This window comes from Cnephaeus nilssonii, assembly GCF_951640355.1.
Source record: "Cnephaeus nilssonii genome assembly, chromosome: 3".
In the NCBI taxonomy this organism is placed as follows: Eukaryota; Metazoa; Chordata; class Mammalia; order Chiroptera; family Vespertilionidae; genus Cnephaeus; species Cnephaeus nilssonii.
Window position 1 is genome coordinate 80,868,020 of NC_137074.1, and position 18,764 is coordinate 80,886,783.

The 18,764-nt window shown below is 43.9% G+C and overlaps 1 protein-coding gene and 1 long non-coding RNA gene across 8 annotated transcripts in view; one reads left to right on the plus strand and one right to left on the minus strand.

The window, feature by feature from the left end:
* EPHA6 (EPH receptor A6) overlaps positions 1 to 18,764 on the minus strand; it is a 1,012,702-nt gene that overhangs the window by 282,364 nt on the left and 711,574 nt on the right. For all 7 annotated transcript variants that reach the window (XM_079766996.1, XM_079766992.1, XM_079766995.1 and 4 more), the window contains one exon: positions 3,215 to 3,400. In XM_079766996.1, the coding sequence (XP_079623122.1) occupies positions 3,215 to 3,400 (186 nt within the window). The remainder of the gene's footprint in view (positions 1 to 3,214; positions 3,401 to 18,764) is intronic.
* Positions 1 to 18,764, plus strand: part of LOC307097097 — a 613,772-nt gene that overhangs the window by 76,663 nt on the left and 518,345 nt on the right. The window lies entirely within an intron of this gene.

Sequence of the window (18,764 nt, forward strand, 5' to 3'; positions counted from 1 at the left end):
ATTTTAAAAGTAATATATTTTTAAAAAGTAATAGCAGATTATTTATTTAATGTTATTTAATTCAGATAAGATAATTAAAGTGTAAAACTATGACTTATTCCTTGTGATACAGCAAAACAAACAATAAACAAATAAATAATGGATTTTAGAGTCAGACAGAGCTCAGTTGGGACACCATTCATGCTACTTACTTTGAGTTAGGAGTTCTATGAAGGTTAATTACACTGTTTCACAAAAATAAACTCAAAATGGGTAAAGGAGTTAAATGTAAGATGGGAAGTCATAAAAATCTTAGAAGAATCCATAGCAATTTATCAGACATATCTCGTAGCAATATGTTTACCGATACATCTCCCAGGGCAATGGAATAAGGAGAAAACTAACAAATGGGACTACATCAAAATAAAAACTTCTTCACATCAAAAGAAACTATCAACAAAACAACAAGAGAGCCCACTGCATGGGAGAACATATTTGCTAATATTACATCTGATAAAGGGTTAATCTCAAAAATGTATAGGGAACTCATATAACTTAACAAAAGGAAGATAAAGAATCCAATAAAAAATGAGCAAAGGACCTAAATAGACATTTCTGGAATGTGGACATACAGAAGGCCAAGAGGCATATGAAAAAATGTTCAAAATCACTAATCATCGGAGAGATGCAAATCAAAACAACAATGAAGTAGCACCTCACACCTATCAGAATGTCTATCATCAACAAATCAACAAACGACAAGTGCTGCTGAGGATGTGGAGAAAAAGGAACCCTCGTGCACTGCTGGTGGGAATGCAGACTGGTGCAACCTCTATGGAAAACAGTTTGGAGTTTCCTAAAAAAATTAAAAATGGAACTCTCATTTGACCCAGTGATCTCACTTCTAGGAATATATCTCCAGAAATCAGAAACAATCAGAAAGAATATATGCACCCCTGTGTTCATAGAAGCACTATTTACAATAGCTAAGATCTGGAAACAGCCTAAGTGTCCATCAGCAGATGAGTGGATTAGAAAACAGTGGTACAGCTACACAATGGAATACTAAGCAGCTATAAAAAAGAAGGAATCTTACCATTTGCAACAGCATGTATGGACCTGGAGACCATTACGCTAAGCAATATAAGTCAGTCAGAGGAAGATAAGTATCACTTGATCTCACTCATTTGTGGAATATAATGAAGAACATAAACTAATGAACAAAAATAGGTATAGAGATATAGAAGCATGAAACAGACTGTGGAATCTCAGAGGGAAGGCAGAGGGGGGTTGGCTGGGGGTGGGGTGGTCGGGGGGAGCGGGTGTGTAGAGATCAACCAAAGAACTTGTATGCTTTATAAGCATAACCAATGGACACAGACAATAGGGGGGTGAAGGCCTGGGCTGTGGGGTCAGGGGCAGGCTGGGAGAGGTCAATGGGGGGAAAGAGGACATATGTAATTCTTTCAACAATAAAGAATAAAAAAAAAGGCAAACTATATATGTAAGGTGCCTGGCACAGAGCACCAATAATGGCTACCATTTAATGTGGCTTACTGGGAGCCACATACTGTGCTAAATGCTTTATACATTTACAAAGGTGATCTTTACAGCATTCCCATGGAGTAAAAGTTACTTTGGCCCTATTTTATAAATGTGGAAATAAAGGATAGAGGTGTTAATTAATTCACCCTAACCTGCTCAAGGTAAACCTGCACAAGCGCAGTATTCTAACTGGGGTCCATCTGCTTGGTTAGCTATGGTTGTGTAATGAACTACTCAAATCTCTGTGACTTTAAACAATAACCATTTTATTATCCCTCATGATTTTATGGGGTTGACTGAACTGAGCAGGGTGATTCTTTGCCCTACAAGATGTCAACTCTAGGTGGTAGCGGGGAAGTGCAATGTCTGAGACGGTTCATCACAAGGCTGGCATTCCGTGCTGACTTGTCTGTTGGGAGCTCAGGTAGGGCTGTCACCTGGAGAACCTCAGCTCTCCTCTTGGCGGTACTGCTTGCATCCTCATCATGTGCATTGGCTTTGATTAGCATTGCACACTGGGCTATAGGAAGGAGTTTTGAAAGAGGACATGCTCCAACGTGCAGACGTGTAAGATGCTCTCAGTTGTACCATACGTTAATGTCTCATTGGCCAAGGCTGGTCACGTGGACAAGCCCAGACTCACGGATACTGGAAGGCCCATTAAGGCCACTAAAGTAACAGCCCACTGTAATAGCAGTCATCAGATGCACTCTTTTGAGTCCTCCAAACTATCATGGCTGTGACAAGAACTTGAGTTTCAGACATACAGTCAATTATATATTTAGTAAATTTTTATACTTTTCTGCTTTCAAATATGACATAAAATGTCAATTTTATATAAATGATTTTCAAAGAAATTTCAGTTTTATAAAAGAAAAGTGCCTTTCAAAAATTTGAATTGTTTTTATGCATTTTAAAAAATGCCATTCTGTACTGGGTTTTTTAAGTTATAGTTCTTTAGTGAATAAAATAAGGAGAAATATAGTTAGGCTTTATGCCCTATTATCATTCAAATAAAAGTGAATATAAAGCAATTTGTTTTTTAGAAATATGATTAATTGTGGATTTTTAAAGAAGCTTCTTTTCAAAGGAATGGCTTTCATCCCAGTATTTCTGTTAAAAATAAGACTTTTATTTCAGATATTGTAATTCTATCTTCATTTTATGTAAAATTAAAATAATTTAGTTCTAATGGTATTTATCTAGATGGGTTCCACACAGAACTTTTTGTTTAAAAGTTTTATTTCAGATAAATTATTCCACATTTGTATATATGTAATTTATTTCCAAACAGAAGTATTTTATCTTAATAAGCCAAAATATTTAACTGTTTCTTCTACTAATACTGAAATTTAGGCAGCTTTAGAAAAAGTGAATAGCTTATAGAAATATATATATATATATATATATATATATATATATATATATATATATATCTTTACTCTTGATTCATTACTTCAAGTTAAATTAGCAAATGATTTAAAGGTAATAAATACCATTTCAAAGTTGTTTGGTGACCAATGCAAACTCTGACAATGTCATAGTTTAATATCAAGGCTCTGAGAGGCAATATCAGAAGATGATATCTGAACTAAATTATCCCCTTAATGGCTATAGTAATTAAGGTTTTTAAAATAAAAGTAAAGGAGATAAATATATAAAACAAGTAATAAAGGAAATCAGTACTTACTTTTTGTGACAACACCTTCTAGTCGGATGATATTTGGGTGGTCAAACTGACCCATGATACTAGCTTCTCTTAGAAAATCTCTTCTTTGCCGATCCATGTGGCCACCTTTCAAAGTTTTGATGGCAACTGGGATCTCCCTTTTTCCTGGTGTCTTCAAACGCCCACTACAGACTTCTCCAAATTCTCCTTAAAATATGAAAAAAAGTAGTTATTTGTTTAAACAGAATACTTATATTCCAGAAGGGATTGAGTTGTTACGCAGTACCAACTTTTTGTTTTTTAAAGTAATGGCTCTCAAGTGTGTCATTTTCACATGGAGAGTTCTTTCTCAAAAATTAAATTCGTAATGACAATATACTTGGTCAGCATCATTTATAATGAATAGCAGAATACATTTTCATATGCTGTTCCACAGGAACTACTATTAAAGATATCCCCTGATCTGCTGAGAAATTATGAATAGCCCAATAGGCAATGCTAATGTAATTCTATGGAAAAGCAATCACTGCATAATGTTTCCTGATCCTGTTCTCAATACTGATATATGGGTCAAATGTCTGCTCTATTCGGGGAATTCATCAGGCATATATAGTTGAATTGATCCCACTGGCCATATGCCTTGGCTTCACTGCCATTAGAAATCAATGCTAAGGTCAATTTGTATATGAACATATTGAAAAGACCATACTAAACTCAACTATAATAAGTCATTATACAGGGTAACTTATAAGTCACATGTTTGGAATACAGATACAGTAAGTTCAGCAGACAATGACTCTATTGGACAGATTAAATAATAGCCAAATACTTATCATGAATTTACTACATATATATCCAGTGCTAGGGTGCTCTGAATTTCAAAGTATAAAACTTGGTATCTGTTCGCAGAAGTTTATAATCTAGTAGGAGAACCTTATAAACGTAAATGAAACGTGAATGAATCAATCCCTGGAAGTGCTGTATTACATAAGAATGGTGAGAGCTGGAAGACTTCCCAGAAGAGGTGGAAGTTTTGGTGGACCTTGAATGATGGTTACCATTTGGACATTCAAGAAAAGCAGCAACAATGCAGAGAGGGATTTGTGAAGGGAGTGAGGGAAGTGAAGACAAAGATTCAAAGATCAGAAAAAGGAAAAAGAACGATGTGGACATGGGCAGTAAGGATACAAGGCTGACTAGAGGAGCTATTGTGGGAAAGGTCGGAGGCGTTCACAGTGCAACACAATATATTAAATAAAGCTTGAAATTCAAGACTTAATATATTTAGGGCCAATTACCTGCATTTACTTAAGATCCTCAGTTCATCCTATATAATAAAAGGGTAATATGCAAATCGATCGAAAGGCAGAATGACCAGTTGCTATGACACACACTGACCATCAGGGGACAGACACTCAATGCAGGAGCTGTCCCCTGGTAGTCAGTGTGCTCCCACGGAGCAGCGAGCCCGGCTTCTGGCTGATGAGCACAGCAGTGGTGGCGGGAGCCTCTCCTGCCTCAGCTGCAGGCGGTAAGAAGCGAGGGGTCCCAGACTGCAAGAGCCCTGGACTGTGAGAGAGATGTCTGCCTGCCAGAGAGATGTTATGCCTGATCCCCAAACATCCCTGGAGGGGTCCTGGACTGCGAGAGGGCGCAGGCCGGGCTGAGGGACCCTCCCCTGTCCAGTGCACAAATCTCATGCACCAGGCCTCTAGTTAATATATAAAGTGAAGATAATAATAAAACCTTCTATATGTCTATAATGTCCCTTCCCTATAAGGATGTGGGAAAGATTAAAAGTGATAATATATGTAACAGTGCTTAACAACTATGAAGTGCTATTCATGTGCTTTAAGTTATACAAATCTTTGGAAGGGTGAAAGGAATGCCTATCTTCAGTTGTTTTATTGCCTGGCAGGTCTGGCCAATAGTTTTATGCAGTGTAAGTTGAAGTTTGACCCTCTAACAAATTAAATTTTTGTAGTACTATAGATTTTAATTATCCAAATTTTCTTTAGACCACTTCATTGCAGTCAACTACATTTTGACTATACATGAAAATTAACTACCTTTTAATGTTGATGCATATATATATATATATATATATATATATATATATATATATATTTTAGAGGCCTGGTGCACGAAATTCGTGCACTGGGGGGTGGGTGTCCCTCAACCCAGCCTGCACCTTCTCCAATCTGGGACCCCTCAGGGGATGTCCAACTGCTGGTTTAGGCCTGATCTCTGTGGACTGCTGGCTTCCAACCGCTTGCCTGCCTGCCTGCCTGCCTGATTGCCCTTAAATGCTTCTGCCTGCCAGCCTGATCACCCCCTAACCACTCCCCTGCCAGCCTTATGAATGCCTAACTGCTCCCCTGCTGGCCCGATTGCCCCCAACTGCCCTCCCCTGCTGGCCTGATGGCCCCAACTGCCCTCCCCTGCCAGCCTGGTTGCCCCTAACTGCCCTCCCCTGCAGGCCTGGTCCCCCTCAACTGTCCTCCTCTGCAGGCCTGGTCGCCCCCAACTGCCTTCTCCTGCCAGCCTGGTTGCCCCTAACTGCTCTCCCCTGCAGGCCTGGTCGCCCCCAACTGCCTTCTCCTGCCAGCCTGGTTGCCCCTAACTGCTCTCCCCTGCTGGCCTGGTCGCCCCTAACTGCTCTCCCCTGCGGGGGAGAGAAAGGAAGAGAGAGAGAGAGAGAGAGAGAGAGAGAGAGAGAGAGAGAGAGAGACATTGATGTATGAGAGAAACAGCAATCAGGTGCCTCTTGTACATGCCCCAACCAGGAATCAAACCTGCAACCGTTTTAGTGTACAGGACTATGCTCAATCAACTGAGCCACCTGACCAATCTTTTAGCTTTATTTTTAAAAGATTTTTCTCTTGGATATAAAAAACTAGAAGCCCGTTGCACGAAGTTTTGTGCAATAGACTTTTCCTTCACCTGGCTGCCGGCACCAGTTTTCCGCCAGCACCAGTTTTCCTCTGGCCACCCGCTGATCAGAGCGACTCCCGCCAGCACAATCGGCCACCCCGAGAGGAACTCTGATTGGGAGGCGCTCCGATCGGCGGGTGGCCAGAGGAAAACTGGTGCTGGCGGAAAACTGGTGCCGGCAGCCACGCAATCGGCCACCCCGAGTTCCGCCACCAGCGTCTTCTGCCGGCCCCATGGGTCCTTCTGCAGCGCCGGCCGTTTAGGCCTGTGGGAGGAGCAGGGGACGGGGACTCATGAGTCCTCGCCCCCGGCTCCTACCACCAGCCAATCGGCCACCCTGAGTCCCGCCCCCTGCGCCTCCCGCTGCCCAATCGTGGGCGTAGCAGAGTGATGCTAATTTTTCATATTATCTTTTTATTATGTAGGATGGCAATTGATAAAAATTTTCACCATTTTTCTATTAAGTCTCTGAATCTTGAGAGAGAAAAAATGTGCATATGTTGAAGTTAATGCCCAATGCATCCCCATCTACTAAGATCCTTGACATTTCTTCTCATATCACTCTAGCTTGTTGTAATACATATCTAGAACAAAACAAACGTTTTTCTTCTCTTTTTCTTTCATATTGCCTTAATAAATCTGTTAGTACATATAAAGATTCAGCAGTATTTAAAAACTCTTCACCTGTTAGGACTTCACAATCCAATTGATTTTCTGTTAACATTTCATAGTAATTCAAATAAAATGTTAGGTGTAGTGAAATAAATAGAGAACCCTCCATTGGTATTTTATCAAGACAGGCAGAGTGGTAATTTTCTTTGGTTTTCTGTTGTCTGAAATTCATGTATCTTATTAACACCAGGAAGGTGTTTTCTTTATGTAAAGCTTTTCATGATCAAGCTGTTATCACACTTATTTCAGTGACACTAAACCTGGTTGCCCCAATTAATGATCTGAGACTTCTAGTGCATTCTTAAGGCAAAGTCCAAAAAATTCAGTCACAAAATGTATTAAAACCCCTATCCACAGTAGGCCTGGAAGTATCAGACATGTCAGGCAGAGAGGAAAAAATATTTTAGATTAAATGTATACTTCCAGATGGTGCCAGAGACTGATCTATTATATAACTGTCCTGCACTAAGAGAAGAATTATAAGAAATAATTCCTCAATAAGATCTGCTAACATTTATGTATACTGGTTAGTTCATCATTAACTCACTTACTATAGGAATGTGGTGTTAACTACTTTTTATTTTTCAAGACCTTGTCACCATCATTATTAACAAAGGTAAAGCACTTATATAGTGCTTATCACAAGCAAGGTCTAAAAACTAAATATATATTTTAATCTCAACAACAAACCTCTGAGGTGGGTACCATTATTATCCCCACTTTACAGATGAGGAAACTGAAGCACATGAACCAAATAACTTGTCCCCGGTGGTAGAGGTATAATTTGAACCAGACAGTCTGGCTCCAGAGAACTTGCCTATCACCACTATTCTCTGCTGTCTGAGGTGTTTATCATTGTTAATATTTTCTTGTCTTGGTATGTTAAATTTCCAATTGGTAACAACGGTGTCTTTAAACCAACTATTGAATAGCATTCAAGCATGTCAATTGTATATGCACAGGGCATGGAGTGATAAAACCATATATTAGACATTTTTCACTATAAAATAAAAATGGAGACCTAGCTCAAATATGTTGTATATTAGATGGTCTGGAAAAAAATCACTACAGTCTATCTAGTTTTCAAGCGAGCATGGAACATTACATCTAGGATCATTGATCTTCTGCCACCGACAACCCACTCACTGACTAATAACCCGGTGTATCTCCCTGGATGGTGGTAAACCTTTTTGGACAAGCAATTTTGTTGTATAATATATAGAGTCATATTAAAATATCAGCTAGTATTGGGTTTTGCACATAAAGCCTATATAATCGAACTAAAAGTGTGGGAGGATGGAGGCAGTGAGGGAAGCCACCTTGGAGAACTATCACACCATGACCCCCTGGAGGCTTCCCACAATTGTACTCCCCACGTTCTAAGGTTCCAGTTTTCCACCACCTCCAACCCCTTGAGAGTCACTGAAGCAAAGAGCCTCGCTCTTGATGGTTTTTTAAAAACACGCCTCCCAGGTGTTTCCTTTTCTTCACCTTTGCTGCTTCCCTCCTATGGGAACGCTGTCCACAAGTTTCCTCCTCCCTCTCTTGTCTCCACCCTCCTCAGCCCTTCTCTATGTGGATGGCTTCTTATTATCAGTAAAGGCTACCGTCTGAGGTCCCACTTGTAGAAAACCTTCTCTGATCAACCCATGATTTAATCTCTCACTACCATCAGGTCCCTCCAAATGAGAAATAAAAAAATAGATGCTCTACAGTCACAAGCTGGCCTTGCTCGCCTATCAGACATCACACTCACCTTCGCAAGGTTACTCTGACGCCATGAGGAAATGAGACCGAGCAAGGCCACTGCATGATTCTGCCTAAGCACAAAGGCAAGGTCACAGTGCCAAAACACTCAACATTCCCTCCTCTCTTGGCTAAAATGAGTAACTGCAACTGCTAATTCTTTGCCAATTATAACCTCATCCTTGTTTTAGTGTCTCTTCCTCTAGATAAGATTAATTAAGATACCAGATACCGTGGTTAAAGTCCTAAAATGAAGGCCCAGTATGACATGCTTGCTTTCATATCTGGGGGAAACTAGCAGGGTCTCAAATGGCCTTACCACAGATTCTCCTCCTCCCCACACAGCCCCCCAGATAAGATCCTCTAGCTCAGTGGTAGGCAAACTCATTAGTCAACAGAGCCAAATATCAACAGTACAACGATTGAAATTTCTTTTGAGAGCCAAATTTTTTAAACTTAAACTTCTTCTAACGCCACTTCTTCAAAATAGACTCGCCCAGGCCGTGGTATTTTGTGGAAGAGCCACACTCAAGGGGCTTAAGAGCCGCATGTGGCTAGCGAGCCGCATTTTGCCGACCACGGCTCTAGCCAGACAACCCTCTTTATCAAAGTGATCAGATACAGTTCCTCCTTTCCCCCCCACCGAGTAGTAGGTTTTACTTTCCTGCCCGCCTGTGGTATGATTCAAACAGGCCAATCACATCCTCCTAAGGGAACAAGGGTACCTCATCCTCTTGATACTATAAAGCTTGCCTTCCATCGCTCCTGGTTGTTCCCAAGTGCAACCCATGTGTGGCCCTGTGGGGTATGTGGTGTCCTCCTCCCCCTGGGCTGCGAGTATGTGTAATTAATAAATACGTCAATCTCATCTGTCTAATGTAGGGTGCTGTGCATTCATCCATCTGATAACCCTACGATGAGAATCCTTCCCATACCAACAGGGAAGGGGCAAGGAAATGAGGGGGAATGAAAACAGAGGCAATGAAAATAGACACATGATCACAGAATTGCCTCTGCTTTCTAATAGCATTTAATCTAGAGCAAATTCCTTCTTCCTAGACCCTCTCCCAAATCACCCAACCAAAGCCCCAATCCTACAATAGGGTTCCTCTGACACACACTATCATTGCCCATTCTGTATGCTTTCCTGGCTGAACCCAATTTTTTAAACTATAGTGTGTTCCTGGGATCTTTGGCTTGAGAGTATGAGCACAACATACAGGCTGGGGCAACAGTAGGTTTATAGTTATATCTACTTTCAAATACAATTATTAATAAATAAATAAATACATACATACATACATAAATAATAAAACAACTGTAGTGAGTATGAGAAACAGAGTTTATTCTTATTTTATTAGAAGTAACCAAGTACAAAACAGGCATATTTTTTTCTGAGACACTAAGTCCCTGAGCTAATAACCATGCGGTGAATGCACGATGAGAAAGTGTTCTCTCCAAACAGAGTTCATGACCTTTGTTTGTGCAGCACAGCTCTTCCTCCGAGGCTCAGCACAGGGGCCGTGCAGATTTTTAGTAATTAATTTATGTGCGGCATGAGATGAGAAAAAGTAGAAAATCGCTGAAGTCGTGAAGGCATGGCTTTGACTATCTCTATTTTATGTTGTGCCTAACACATAAAACAACTCTTTAATATTTGTTGCATGAATGAAATAAATGAATGCGGGGAAAAACCATGAACTCTAGACCCAAAATTGGGAAACCTGTGAGTAGAGGTGTAGGTTGGGGAATTTTCCAATATGCTAACTTTTTAAAAAAATTTTTCTTTCTTTATGAGCATAGTCTTTTTTTATTTATGAGCATAGTCTCATTTGCTTTCCTTTCATTATGTCCAGTTAAAAGATGCTTCAATATCTTCTGTATTCATTTCTTTTTTTAAAAAAACTTAACTATGCACAATCTATTTTCCTTCCTGAGTGTAAAGGCAACAAGGAAAATATTTTTAAGTATCATGTAAAGAAAAAGTTAAAAAACAAGATATATAGTAGAAAAACATATAACATGTTTTTAATTAAGTACTAGAAGGATCTATTTGTCTCTTGAGGTATTAAGGAATGTTCCATCATTATTAATGTTATCAGAAGGGTCATCCACCCAATTTTATTCACTCTTTGTCATTCAAGGATGAAATACCAGAATCCTTATGGCTAATTCTGTCTGATTTCTTCCTGATGCATAGCATACTTTCTACAAATGAAAGAGAACAACGTTTTTAGAGAACTTACAATCTCATATCTTTTGAAATGATATTTGAATGCTTCTGATTCAACTTCACAGAAAGCTTTAACACAATGTAGGATTTCTCGTGTTTAACAAGGCTTGTCAGTAGGAGGATTAGAGTAAGAGCTGAAAGAGGAGAGGTTCTTAGAGGTTAGGGCTTCTATTTCTGGCTTCATTACTATTTTGTTTTGTGGCATTAGAAGAAGTCACAGTACTTTTCCCTGCTTTAGTATCATTGTGTGTGGGTTAAATACTGTACCTACCACCCATCTATTTCTTAAGAGATAAAGGTTAACGGAGCCCACACCAACTTGAAGGGAAGAGTGGCCTCTTCTAGGAACTTATCAGCACCACCACCCAGACTGGGCTTGGACACTGCCCTCGACCCTGCAGCCACTCCAGCCAAAATCCTGCTGCCCCACCCGCAGACCTGCGGACCCTAGGACATCCACCTCCAAGGATGCACGGCTCCCGCAGCAGTAAGTGCGACTTCCCCCTCCCCAGCTGCCGACTTCCATTCACCTCAATTGCGCCTTCCCAGTATGCAGGCTTTGTGAGCCTACCACCCCACAGGCCGCTCTTGGGTGCCGCTGCGAGCCCCCGCTGGGCGCGCTCTTATCCAAACAAGGACGCACGGCCCTGGCAGTAGTAAATCTGAATTCCCCCTTCCCGGCTGCCTGCCCACAGACACTGTGGTTGCATGGCTTCAGCATTAGGGCCCCTCTCAGTGCGTGAGTGTGCCACCCTGGCAAAGGGCCCCCGGTGCCTCTGTGAGCTGCCACTGGGCACATGCGAATCCAACCAAGGGCGCAAGGTCCCGGCAGCAAAAACTGAGTATTCACACTCCACAGCTGCTGACCTCCAGACCACAGCCATGCTTTTCCAGTGCATAGGCCTCCTGAGCCCACCGCCTCTGTAAGCCCCTGCTCGGCGCACTTGCTCATAGCCAAACAAGGGTGCACAGCCCTGGCAGTAGAAATTTGGACTTCCCCCTTCCCGGCTGCCTACCCAAAGACACCGCGGTCGTGTGGTTTCAGCACGCAGGCCCGCTGAGGCCACCACCCCAGCAGGTGACCCCCGGGTGCCTCTTTGAGTTGCCACTAGGTACATTCATATCCAACCAAGTGAGCAAGGCCCCAGCAGCATAAGCTTGGACTTTCCCCTCCTCGGCTGCTGACCTCAGATCACTGCAGTTGCACCGCTCCAGCACACAAGCCCCTGAGCCTTCTGCCCCGGCAGGTGGCCCCTGGGTGCTACACTGAGCCGCTGCAAGGCACAACCCCAGCTGCTGGCATCCAGTCCCTGCAGTAACGCCACTCCAGTGTGTGGGCCTCATGAGCCCACTGCCCCAGCATATAGCTCCTGGGCCCCTCAGTGAGTTGCCACTGGGTGTGTGACTCTCCAACCAAGGTTGCATGGCTCCCTCAGTAGAAACTGGGACATCCCCCTCCTGGCTACCTACCTGGACAGCTTGGTGAGTTACTGAGGACTTGCCTCCCTGGACAAGGTCACATTGTTTCAGCCACAGTCTCTGAGATTCCCACATCCCCAGCTGCTGGATCCTGAAGCCCCTCATGATTCAGAGAGGGAAATCACCTTGGCCAGAGTCCCACTACTTCAATCACAGACTATGAGACACCCGCCCCCTACTGTCACGGGCTTTGGGACCCTCATAGTGAGTTGCAGATTGACGCTAATCCAGCAAGAGTCACACCACACTGGCCAAAGTCACCATACCTGAGCCTCAGGCCCCAAGACTTCTTCCTCCCAGGCCATGGACTCTGGGACCTACAGTGAGCACATACCAGTGAGACCTCAGACAACCTTTTCCACCAGAGCCAGAACCATGATCACATCCAAAACAGTGTGCGTAATGAAGCTAGGGGTGAGTCACATTGCCAATCTGAGACAAGACTTCATCCATGAATAAGAAACTAACATTCAAGATCCATCTACATCAAGAGAACCTAAATAGCTCAAGTAGGGAGCTCCTGTAGATAACCAAGGCCAGAAGACCTGATAGATTGAACCAGTAGCACCACCCACAAAAGAACCTGGGTAGCAAAGCAGTTGGATCTAGGAGACAGAAACAATGAAAACATTATAGCAAAAAAAGGGTAGACAAAAAAACAATCCCTAAAGGAAAGAAAAAGAGGAATCACCAGAAAGGGAATTAAATGAAATGAAGGCAAGTAACATGTCAGATAAAGAATTCAGAGTAATGGTTATAAGGATGCTCAAATGTCTGGATGACAAATACACACAACTCAATGAGAATTACAAGGAGCTTAATGAGAATGTCACCAACGTGAAAAGGAACCTAAGAGGAAATGAAGAATGACATAGCTGCAATAAAGAGCACAATGGAAGGTTTAAACAGTAGACTAGAAGAGGCTGAGGACCACATCAGCAAATTAGAAGACAAGGTAGGAAAACACACACAAACACAGCAGCAACTGGAAAGAAAACTTAAAAAGCAGGAGGAAAGCCTAAGGGAGCTTTGGGACAACACGAATCGGAAAATGGAACAACATCTGCATAATTGGGGTACCAGAAGGAGAGGAAACTGACCAAGGAATAGAAAACTGGTTTGAAGAAATAATAACAGAAAACTTCCTTGATGTCGGCAAGAAAAAAACACACATGTGCAAGTCCAAGAAGCACATAGAGTCCCAACAAAATGAACACAAAAAGACCAACACCAAGACACATCATAGTTAAATTGGCAAACACCAACAACAAAGTTAGAATCTTAAAGGCTGCCAGAGAGAGACAGAAAGTTACCTACAAGGGATTTCCCATTAGAATATCAACTGATTTCTCAACACAAAAACACCAGGCCAGAAGGGAATGGGATGAAATATTCAAAGTGATGCAAAGCAAGGGACTGAATCCAAGAATACTATACCCAGCAAAGCTATCATTCAAAATTGAAGGTGGAATTAGGAGGTTCACAGACAAAAAAGGTCTAAGAGAGTTTATTACCAACAAACCAGCAATGCAAAAATGCTAATGGGACAGTTGTAAAAAGAAGAAACAGAAAGGCAAGAAGGAACGCAAATAATAAAGAATAAAAATGGTGACAAACAAGTACTTATCAATAACATTAAATGTAAATGGATTAAATGCTACAATCAAAAGACATAGGGTAGCTAAATGGATAAGAAAACATGACCCATATATTTGCTGTCTGCAAGAGACCCATCCTTACAACAAAGGATTCACACAGACTGATAGTGAAGGGATGGAAAAAAGTTTTCAGGCAAATGGAAGTTGAAAACAAGCTGGGGTTGCAATGCTTATATCTGACAAAATAGACCTCAAAGTGAAGGCCATAACAAGAGATAAGGTGGGCCACTTCATAATAATGAAGGGATCAATTCAACAAGAAGATATAACTCTGGTAAATATAGATGTACCCAATACAGGAGCACCCAAATACATAAAACAACTTCTGGAAGATATCAAGGGAGAGATCAACAGCAAAAAAATCATAGTAGGGGACTTTAATACACCACTGACACCACTGAATAAACCCTCTAAACAAAAAATCAGCAAAGAAACAGCAATCCTAAATGACTCACTAGATCAGATAGACTTAATTGACATCTTCAGAACATTTCACTCCAAAGCTACAGAATATACATTCTTCTCAAGTGCACATGGGACATTTACAAAGATAGACCATATATTAGAACACAGGCAAAATCTCTTCAAATTCAAGAATATAGAAATCATAACATGCATCATCTCAGATCACAATGGCATAAAATTAGAAATCAACTACAATAAAAACAATGAAATAAATAAAAAACTTGGAGGCTAAATAGCATGCTATTAAACAATGATTGGGTTACCAAAGAGATAAATGAAGAAATAAAAAACATCCTTGAAACAAATGACAATGAAAACACAACAATCCAAAATCCATGGGACACAATGAAAGCAGTCCTGAGAGGGAAGTTCATAGCTCTATAGGCCTACATCAAAAAACAAGTAAAAATGGTAATAAATTATCTAACCTTGCCACTTAAAGAATTAGAAAGAGAACAACGAGAAAAGCCCACAGTAACCAGACGGAAGAAAATAACAAAGATCAGAGCAGAAATAAATGATAAAGAGAAAAAAACAACAACAAAACACACACAACCCCCCCCCACCCCCCAAAAAACACCAATATAAAAGATAAAAAACCCTAAGAACTGGCTCTTTGAAAGGATAAACAAGATTGATGAACCTCTAGCCAGGCTCACCAAGAAGCAAAGAGAGAGGACCCAAATAAACAAAATCAGAAATGAAAGAGGTGCAATAACAACAGACCCCACAGATATACAAAGTATTGTAAAAAAATACTACAAACAACTCTACTCCAACAAACTGGACGACCTCGGCGAAATGGACATATTCCTAGAAAAATAAAAGCTTCCAAAACTCAATCAGGAAGAATAAAAAAACCTGAATAGGCCGATAACTACTGATGAAAATGAAACAGTAATCTAAAAGCTTCCAGCAAACAAAAGCCCTGGACTGGATGGCTTTACAGGGGAGTTTTACCAAATAGTCAAAGAAGAACTAAAACCAATCCTTCTCAGACTATTCAAAAAAATTCAAGAGGAAGGTACACTTCCAAGCTCATTCTATGAAGCCAGCATTACCCTAATCCCCAAACCAGATAAAGACACTACAAAGAAAGAGAATTACAGGCCAATATCCCTGATGAACATAGATGCTAAAATCCTCAACAAAATTCTAGCAAACCGTATCCAGCATTACATCAGAAAGATCATAAACCATGACTAAGTGGGATTTATTCCAGGGATGCAAGGCTGGTACAATATCTGCAAATCAATAAATGTGATACATCACATAAACAAATCGAGAGACAAAAATCACATAATCATATCAATTGATGCAGAAAAGGCATTTGACAAAATCCAACACCCTTTCTTGATAAAAACTCTCAACAAGGTGGGAATAGAAGGATCATATCTCAACATAATAAAAGCCATATATGACAAACCCACAGCCAACATCATACTCAATGGGCAAAAATCAACACCATTTCCCCTTGAACAAGAAGAATACAGAGATGCCCACTTTCACCACTCCTGTTTGACATAGTACTGGAAGTGCTAGCCACAACAGTCAGACAAGAAGAAGAAATAAAAGGCATCCAATTTGGAAAAGAAAAATTAAAATTGTCATTATTCGCAGATGACATGAAACTATACATAGAAAACCCTAAAGACTCCATCAGAAAATTATTAGACTTAATAAATAAATTTGGCAATGTAGGAGGATACAAAATTAACTCCAAGACATCTATGGCATTTTTATACACCAATAGTGAACTCACAGAGAGAGAAACTGAAAAAAAATCCCAGTTAACATTGCACCGAAAAAATTAAGATACCTAGGAATAAACTTAACTAAGGAGGTAAAATAATTGTACTCAGAAAACTACGGGACACTGAAAAAAGAGATAGAGGAAGATACAAACAAATGGAAGAACATAACGTGTTCAAGGATTGGTAGAATTAACATCATTAAAATGTCCATACTACTCAAAGCACTCTATAAATTTAATGCACTCCCCATTAAAATACGAACGGCATATTTCACACACCTAGAAAGAACTCTCCAAAAATTCATCTGGAATAAAAAAAGACCCCAAATAGCCTCAGCAATCCTGAGAAAGAAGAACAAAGTAGGAGGGATCTCAATATCAGATATCAATGTGTATTACAAAGCCACTGTTCTCAAAACTGCCTGGTACTGGCACAAGAACTGACATATAGACCAATGGAATAGAATAGAGAACCCAGATATCAACCCAAACCACTATGCTCAATTGATATTTGACAAAGGAGGCAAGAGCATACAATGGAGATAAGACAGTCTCTTCAATAAATGGTGTTGGGAAAAGTGGACAGAGAGTTGCAAAAAATGGAAACTAGACCACCAACTTACACCATACACAAAAATAAACTCAAAATGGATAAAGGACTTAAATGTAAGACGGAAAACCATAAAAATCTTAGAGGAATCCATAGGCAGCAAAATAGCAGACATATGCCAAAGCAATATCTTCACTGATACAGCTCCTAGGGCAATCTTACCTTATAATAGAGAAACATGCAAATTGACCGCACCTCCGCTATGCCCCCGATTGGGCCAGCGGAGGCTGAGGGCGGGACTCCGGGTGGCCTGTCAACCATTGATAAAATTAAGATGGCGGTGCCCAGTGGCCCCGCCCATGCCGCTGCTCCCCGGGGTGCCTGGGGCGATCGGCACCCCGGGGGGCGTGGCTGGGCCCATGGCGCCACTCCCCGGGGTGCCTGGGGCAATCGCCACCCCGGGGGGCGTGGCTGGGCCCATGGCGCCACTCCCCGGGGTGCCTGGGGCGATCGGCACCCCGGGGGGCGTGGCCGGGCCCATGCCGCCGCTCCCCGGGGTGCCTGGGGCGATCATGCCGCCACTCCCCGGGGTGCCTGGGGCGATCGGCACCCCGGGGGGGCGTGGCCGGGCCCATGCCGCCGCTCCCCGGGGTGCCTGGGGCGATCGGCACCCCGGGGGGGGGGCGTGGCCGGGCTGGGAGGTGCTGGGGACCCCATGCTACCATCCCCTCCCAGAAGCAGCCCCCGGTGTCAGGCTGGGAGGTGTCTGTCCCCCACACCGCCATCCCCTCCCAGAGGCAGCCCGGGGTGTCCAGCTGGGAGGCGCCTGTGATCCCACGCCGCCAACCCCTCCCAGAGGCAGCCCGGGGTGTCCAGCTGGGAGGCGCCCGTGATCCCACGCCGCCAACCCCTCCCAGAGGCAGCCCGGGGTGTCCGGCTGGGAGGCATCCGCGACCCCACACTGCCAATCGCTCCCAGAGGCCGCACGGGGTGTCTGTATGGCAGGCGCCCGAGCTCCCACGCCGCCAACCCCTCCCAGAGGCAGCCCGGGGTGTCTGGATGGGAGGCATCCGCGACCCCACGCCGCCAACCCCTCCCAGAGGCAGCCCGGGGTGTCTGGATAGGAGGCGCCCAGGACCCCACACCGCCAACCCCTCCCAGAGGCAGCCCTGGGTGTCTGGATAGGAGGCATCCGCGCCCCCACGCCGCCAACCCCTCCCAGAGGCAGCCCGGGGTGTCTGGATAGGAGGCTCCCAGGACCCCACACTGCCATCCCCTCCCAGAGGCAGCCCGGGGTGTCCAGCTGGGAGGCGCCCGTGAACCCACACCGCCAACCCCTCCCAGAGGCAGCCCGGGGTGTCTGGATAGGAGGCGCCCAGGACCCCACACTGCCATCCCCTCCCAGAGGCAGCCCGGGGTGTCTGGATGGGAGGCATCCGCGCCCCCACGCCGCCATCCCCTCCCAGAGGCAGCCCGGGGTGTCTGGATGGGAGGCATCCGCGCCCCCACGCCGCCAACCCCTCCCAGAGGCAGCCCGGGGTGTCTGGATGGGAGGCATCCGCGACCCCACGCCGCCAACCCCTCCCAGAGGCAGCCCGGGGTGTCTGGATAGGAGGCATCCGCGCCCCCACGCCGCCATCCCCTCCCAGAGGCAGCCCGGGGTGTCTGGATAGGAGGCTCCCAGGACCCCACACTGCCATCCCCTCCCAGAGGCAGCCCGGGGTGTCCAGCTGGGAGGCGCCCGTGAACCCACACCGCCAACCCCTCCCAGAGGCAGCCCGGGGTGTCTGGATAGGAGGCGCCCAGGACCCCACACTGCCATCCCCTCCCAGAGGCAGCCGGGGGTGTCTGGATGGGAGGCATCCGCGCCCCCACGCCGCCAACCCCTCCCAGAGGCAGCCCGGGGTGTCTGGATAGGAGGCGCCCAGGACCCCACGCCGCCATCCCCTCCCAGAGGCAGCCCGGGGTGTCTGGATAGGAGGCGCCCAGGACCCCACGCCGCCATCCCCTCCCAGAGGCAGCCCGGGGTGTCTGGATAGGAGGCGCCCAGGACCCCACACTGCCATCCCCTCCCAGAGGCA